A 7,557-nucleotide genomic window follows, 5' to 3' on the forward strand; every position below is an offset into this window, starting at 1 on the left:
AAAGAAAGAAAGAAAGAAGGAAAAAAGTCCCCTCTCTATATATAGCAGTGGCTTGCCACCTTCCTAATGATTTGACTCTTTGATGCAATTCCTCATGTTGTGGTGATCCCTCAAGAATGAAATTAATTTATTGCTACTTCATCACTGTAATTTTGCTGCTGGTACAAATCACAATGTAAATATCTGACATGCAGGATATCTGATATGTGACCCCCCTCCCAAGGGGGTCACAACCCACAGGTTGCAAAACACTAACATATAGCATGCCAGAGAATCTAGTTACTATATAATATTGAAAGCTAAATATTGAATCTACTGGTTTCTAGAATATCTGAGATCCAAATACTTATTAAGCTTGACCTTACTGCCTTGTTGGTTGTTGTTTTAAAAATTAGTCTAATGTCATAACAGAAGGAAGCCATGAATGGATTGCAGGACCTGGTTTTGTAGGTCTGTGATACCATAATCCCAGCTATCCTGCTCCAGTGCCTGGTGCCTGCTTAGTTCACAGCTCACAGCAGTATACAGTATACATTTCATCTGCTATGATGCTGTTGGAGTCAACCCCTCTAGATCATCAGGGTCATACCTCTCTTTAGTAGACTCACCCAAGGTCTTAGCAAATAAGACCCATTTCTTCCAGTTGCCTAGTTGAGAGACTCTCTAGGATTTCCCCACAAAAATCGAAAGACAGATGGAAGATTAAAACACAGGCTTTATCCTCTCAATTGAACATATTGGAACATATTTCTCTCTCCTTTGCTTGAGGTACATAGTTTAGAAAATATGTAAGCAGTAATTGTCCTTATTCTTTGAATTGTTTAGAAATCTTTTGGGGAACTAGATGGGAGTTTTGTGAGACCCCAGGAAGTCTCTTTTGAGGCTTTAACTCTCTCCCTCCCTCCCTCCTTCCCTCCCTCCCTAACTACCTCCCTATCCCCTCTCTCTTGTTCTCTTGCTCTGTCCTAGCTCCCAGAGTAAACTAACACCTGATTACTATACTTCCTAAAGATGTTTAATTCTTTTTTTTTTTTTTTTTTTTTTTTAGTAAAACAAGACAATGATGAGTTCTCCGATCCAATTACCAGAGAAATCTGGGACAAGCTTTGGGTTACAAGCAGTACATTGATGCTTTGTACTTGAGGGTAAACTAACTTATTCTTCCTTGAGAGAATAGACTTAATAGACTATGTCTATTTGATATGGCTTTATGATAAGGTTTGTACCAGGTTTGTAATCTCTTAATGTATTATCCATGATAAACATCACATTCTGCTGAGTTGATGCTGTTTAGTACTAAATATGTGGCAACAGTATCTGTTTGTTCTAGACAATGATATACAGAAAGAGGGACTGGGAAGTGGGCATGGGAAGAGTTGAATGGGGGGGTGGGATGAACATGACAGAAATGACAGGACTTCTGGGTGGCATTATCAAGAAGAAGGGGGTTAAAGGGGGCATATTTTACCTACATAGACTTGAGGTTTATGACAGAGGACATAATGATAAGACAGTCATTTTGATGTTTCATTGCTGCTAAACCTGGGTTAGGGATGGTCTTCTGGATGTCTTGACTAGAGAGAAGGCCATTTGTATGCCTGTTGTGAATACATCTATTTTTGTTGAGACAAATTCACTCTGGTCCTTTAGCAAGTTATGTGTCAAAGTATGTGGCCCTTCTTTTAATCATCAGATAAGCCAGGTTTCATGTTCACCCTTGAAAGCCCAGCCTTGAATTTTTAACAATCCAAGATTTACCCAAGTTTGATTTTGAGAAATGAGTTTGCGGAAATTACCTGAGGGAAAACAGTGGGTCCATTCCTCTTAGACTTCATATTTACCTTGAATCAAACCAGAATGTGAAAGTGGTTCCTGCAAGTAAGGGACCTTTTTCATTTCTGTGTTCATTGAAAGAATGGGGACATTTGTCTGTACAAGATCCCTGCATATCAACAGAGCCTTTGGAATTCACCTTAAGATTGGCAACACAAAGTTCATTTGTCACACAGCAGCAAATCAATCACTGTTTCTTTATATCAAAATCAAATCCTCACAACCCTTAATATATATCAAAATCTGCAAAGGAGAGGGGGTAAGAAAACAAGAGAACAGCTAGGGGTGTAGCTCAGTGGCAGAGTTTCTCAGCATGCATGCCTGGGGGTGTAGCTCAGTGACAGAGTGTTTCTCACCATGCACAAGACCTTAAATTCAACCCCCCAGCACCCAATACACAAATCATAAAAACTGGGAGAGGAATCTGCAGAGTATGTGTTTTATGGACAACTAGTGAATAATTAGCTGCTATGTTATTGAGAAGGAAATCTGACCCTGTCCTGGAAGTCAACTGATCCTCAAACTGAAAGAAAAACATCTTGGGATGTCTTTAACAGAAGACAGAAGAAGGCAAGTTTGTTAATATGTTGCTCTGCACTGTGACCTTCATAGTCAATCCTAGAAAGGGAGAAGTGAGTTATAGAGTGGTTTGTGGATCAAAGAATGCATATATAAGAATACATATATATGTACATGTGTATATGCATATCTAATGACGGACTTACAAGATGTGCTACATCCAAGCAGAAATAACTACTTGTAGCAGAATACAAAGTTCTTCTCTGTATCTCCACTAAGACATTGATCTGAGGCCAGAAAGGCTCCCTGCAAAGTGTTAAATATTCATCAATTTGGAGATTATTATATAACTGTGGACAATACAAATCAACAAAAGTAGTCTTCTTTCAAAATTGCTCAGCCAGCTGATACATGCTTGAATTGATTGTTTAGGAAGCTAATCTGGTTATCTGAAAATTTATCCATGGCCATATTTATGTGTGCTTGTGCATGTGTGTGTATACGTATGCATATGTACATGTGAATATGGGTGTATTATGTATATGTGTATGTATGTGAGTGTATGCATATGTATGTAAGTATGCATTGTGTATGTAAGCATATGAGTATACTTGAGTTTACATGTATATGAGTTTATATATATATATATATATATATATATATATATATATATATATATATATATACATATATGAGTGGGTATATTTCTATGTATACGCACATGTTTATATGTGTGTATGTGCATTTGTAGTCATGTGTGAGTGTGTATATGTATATATATGTGTAATTCTATGTGTATATGAGAATATATGTGTTTATGAAAAGAAAGTTTTAATCTCCCAGGCATATAGTTATAAGATGACAATTGCTTTATAAAAACAATATTTTTCATTAATCTGTTCATTTTATACAGAAAATAATTAACAAGGCAAGGTTTTGGAGAAAATATGTGGCTTAAGAAGTTGTAGAAAGTTGTTAAATTGCTTCAAAACGTTCAGATGCTAGTAATACATATGTCACACTAGCAGCAGACAATAACCTTTATTCATTATTTGTTTCCTTTCATGCTAGCCAGTTTTACCACTCACGAATGTTATCATTTAGGTCCTTTTATGGTGGTTTGCATATATTCCAAACCTAACTCAAAATTGCTCTTTAAATATTACCCAGTGGCTTAATTGTAAGTCTTGGTTTTTCGAGACAGGGTTTCTCTGTGTAGCCCTGGCTGTCCTGGAACTCACTTTGTAGACCAGGCTGGCCTCAAACTCAGAAATCCGCCTGCCTATGCCTCCCAAGTGCTGGGATTAAAGGCGCGCACCACCACGCCCGGCTCTAATTGTAAGTCTTATCTTCAGTGTTATGATACTTTCTATTAAAAAGAATCAGAGGGTAAGCTGGGCATCAGCACACCAGAGGCAGGAGCAGAGTTAGGTGGATCTCTCAGAGTCTGAGTCTGCAAAGTGAGTCCTGGACAGTCAGAGAAACACAGTGATACCAAAATCTCAAAATAACAACAAAAAGAGATCCCATAGAAAGCTCCCCAGACAACCCAGGTTATCGCAAAGGCTATTGGTGGCTCAATATAAACTAATGGTAAAACTATTGCTGAAAGCAGCATCTATACAACTCATTGACCATGGAGCTGGGTCTACTTAAAGCCTTCACCCCTAGAGAATAGTATTTATGGTATCCCTAGAGACAAGTTATTCTGCATACTATCAAAGGAGAAAGGTAAATACCAACACGGATCCAAACCCTTGACCCATGATGGTGAACAACATGTAAGATGCCCTGGTGCAATAGCTGTAACCAACCAATCCCTGCTTTAAGTGAAGGCCTACCCCATGAGATGGAACCCACGTTCAATGCTGCTTAGGTGGCCAAGAACCTGAGACTGTATAGGCCAGGACCTAGATTAAAAACAAATTCTACTGTTCTGTTAAAGAAATGTAGCAATAGAATGACTCTTAATGACCTTCTGCTATACTCATAGATCTGTGCCTTGCTCAGCCATCATCAGAGAATCTTCTTCCTGAAGCAAATGGGAACAAATAGGGAGATACACAGCCAGACAATATGTAGAAAATGAGAGACCTTGGAATACTTAGCCCTAAAAAGGATGTTCCCATCAAATCTCTCCCATCACGGTTCAGGGAACTCTGAGAAAGTGTGGGCAGAAAGAGAATAAGAGCCAAAGGGGATGGAGGACAGCAAAAAAAAAAATCACAGCCTTCTCAACACATCAGACTGGCACATATATGAACTTGCAGGAACAGTGGCTGCATGCACAGGGCCTGCCTAGGTCTGTGCCATATAGAGTCCTAGAGTTGAAAGGAGACTTAGACATATGCCCCTATCCCTAACCAAGAAGCTACCTCAATTGATAGACACTTAAAATGAAACATTCTTTTTCTATAAGGGAATCTCACTGGGGAAACAAGCCACTCTCTAAGGGTGGTCCCTGTGCCCCCAGCAGTAATTGGCTGGCCCAAAATGAACACAACAGCATCTTTGGGGGTTCTTTGTCTCTTAATGTAAAGTCATGGAGTTTGGGGTTTTGTTTGTTTCCTTCTAGTTACAGATTCTTATTATGGCTTCAAGTTTTGTGTTTTCACAGGATTCCTGAGTGTATAGATGTGCGCCTATCTACATCCATGTGTGTACAGACATGTACATATATACATCTATGTGCCTTTTTTTCAGCTCTCATGTTTTGTTGTTTTGTCATATCCCAATTTGTTGGTTTTTTTATTTATGTTACATTATTTTATTATTATTCCTTATACCTGTTTGTTTTCTCTTTTTTCTTTTTCTTTTTTTATTATTTGATATTTTCTTCATTACATTTCAAATGCTATTCTGAAAGTCTCCTATACCCTCCCACACCCTGCTCCCCAACCCACCCACTCCTGCTTCCTGTCCCTGGCATTCCCCTGTACTTGGGCATATAATCTTTGCAAGACCAAGGGCCTCTCCTCCCAATGATGGCCAGCTAGATCATCTTCTGCTACATATACAGCTAGAGACATGAGCTCTGGGGGTACTGGTTAGTTCACATTGCTGTTCCTCCTATAGGGTTGCAGACCCCTTCAGCTCCTTGAGAACATAAAGTGTGTCTCCAGATGGGAGATGCTGTAGGGAGGAACTGGGAGGAGTAGAAGGAGGGAACATTGTAAACAGAATATATTGTATAAAAATGATGTTTTCAGTTTCTTAAAAAAAGTTTTCATAAGGACACACATATAACACAATAAAATTATCTGTCTACCCTATGTTATTTGGCACTCAAGGTGGTGTTTTATATTACCTAAAACTGGTAAGTTCTCAGCTCAGTATTGATGTCTTACCTGGATGCTTTTGTTGTTTACATAAACATCTGATTTTACCTTATTTCATAACAACACTAATATTGAATCAATGTGGCATATGTGAATTTGTATCAAACAACCAACAGTCCTACTAACTCTAACATTTATTAACTACAACAGTAACCAGCATGGCACATGCATTCCTTGGCAGTAATCAACATCTCTCTAATGGGACTAAAAACCTACTCAACATGCCTGGTGCCAGAAACACAGCCAGCTAACCAGGACCAGTGAAGTCAGAGGTATTGAAGAAGAACCTACAACTATTACTTTACTAAGCCAGATAAAGAGGACTGCAAAAGAGCACAACCAATAAAAATGGATAGCCAGATCTAATCATGCATATACAAAATACTACCATACCAAAGTCTCAGAGAACATTGCTAAAGATCTAGGAGGTTGCTCTGAGATTGTATCTCCTAGTAGTGTCAGAAACTACATCTATGCAATCTCACCAACATGAATACCTAAGCATGAGCTGAACAATAGTGACCCAATAGACACACCAAAGTAGATGGGGATATGTCCATAAGGTCCCACCCCTACACACACACACACAAAAATACAGACATCTAAGGAAATCTTAGAAATCTTAGAGTGGGAGAAATAGCCTTTCCCAGGGAAAAGCAAACAAAGTGGTTTTCCAATGCTAAATGGTCAGCCTGAAAACACACACACACACACACACACACACACACACACGTGTGTGTGTGTGTGTGTGTGTGTGTGTGTGTGTAGTAACAATTAAAAAAAAAACAGAGGCCATGAATTTAAAAAATAGCAAGGAGAAAGAATGAAAGTGATGAATGTTGTATGTATAGATAATCTCAAAACTAAAAATGTCACGATTTTATTAATATTGAAAGAAATAAGATTGGCTTACTTCTACAATCAATATGACAGAGATCTCCACTCCTATCTTACATTACCTCTTTAGAGTCAAGAGTGTCATGTTCAGGTATTGTCACCATGGGATGACCCAGCTTCACAGAAAAGATGCCCAGCTGTGATCAGGAGCCAAAGTGAGGAGAAACAGATGTTTAGATTTCATTTCAACAGATATTTAGATAATGACACCTAATATTTTGCTGCAAACAGTAGTAGGTTTTACCAAATATAAGTGATGAAACTTGTCTGTCATTTCAAATGTACAGGAAGTGTTTTGTCAGGAGATGGATATTCTGATCATGAAAGCACATCTGATTTATTTTTCTGTCATAAATCAACTGCAATAGGCCTTAGCAATAGAGCAGATACTGTCATTAGTTACTTATTAAATGAATGCTCGAAACACTGATAAATTTTATAGAAAAGAGACTAAGTGAAATTGATGTTTCAAGCCTCAGATGCCGCCCCCCCCTTTATAATATAGTTCCAGAGTAAAAACAACACCCAATGTTAGGACTCACAATAAATATGCATACATCTTGAGACAGTTTACATTTTCTGGTATAATACAATATTATACATTGGTATGAACTTCAATAATCTCAAAACACAGAAACTTCATACATTTTGTAATTCTGCCAGATTAATATTGTTATGATGTAATTCAACATAGTCACATGTTCTGTGTTCTAAGTTCTTCCTCTGTGTCAGAATTTTTTACTTTTAGTGCATGGATTTTCTAAGTGCTATGCAGACCCTTAAACTCACTAAGGTAGAAGGAAGGACACACCATTCCAGTAAAGATAAGACTGTGACACAGAGAATTTGTACTGAAACACAATTTTCTACCCCCTGCCTTTCTTCTTCTTCTTCTTCTTCTTCTTCTTCTTCTTCTTCTTCTTCTTCTTCTTCTTCTTCTTCTTCTTCTTCTTCTTCTTCTTCTTCTTCT

At 38.0% G+C, this 7,557-nt stretch overlaps 1 protein-coding gene across 50 annotated transcripts in view; it reads right to left on the minus strand.

Moving 5' to 3' along the window:
- Positions 1-7,557, minus strand: part of Mlip (muscular LMNA interacting protein) — a 241,799-nt gene that overhangs the window by 4,464 nt on the left and 229,778 nt on the right. For 23 of the 50 annotated variants that reach the window (XM_029481434.1, XM_029481438.1, XM_029481428.1 and 20 more), the window contains 2 exons: positions 6,650-6,724; positions 1,797-1,872 (listed from right to left, as the gene is read on the minus strand). The exons of 23 other annotated variants lie outside the window; for them this stretch is intronic. In XM_029481434.1, the coding sequence (XP_029337294.1) occupies positions 1,825-1,872; positions 6,650-6,724 (123 nt within the window). In that variant the 3' untranslated portion in view covers positions 1,797-1,824. The remainder of the gene's footprint in view (positions 1-1,796; positions 1,873-6,649; positions 6,725-7,557) is intronic. 4 more of the 50 variants (XM_029481427.1, XM_029481451.1, XM_029481446.1 and 1 more) reach the window with 1 other exon arrangement.

The sequence above is a fragment of the Mus caroli genome, chromosome 9 (assembly GCF_900094665.2).
Source record: "Mus caroli chromosome 9, CAROLI_EIJ_v1.1, whole genome shotgun sequence".
Classification (NCBI taxonomy): domain Eukaryota; kingdom Metazoa; phylum Chordata; class Mammalia; order Rodentia; family Muridae; genus Mus; species Mus caroli.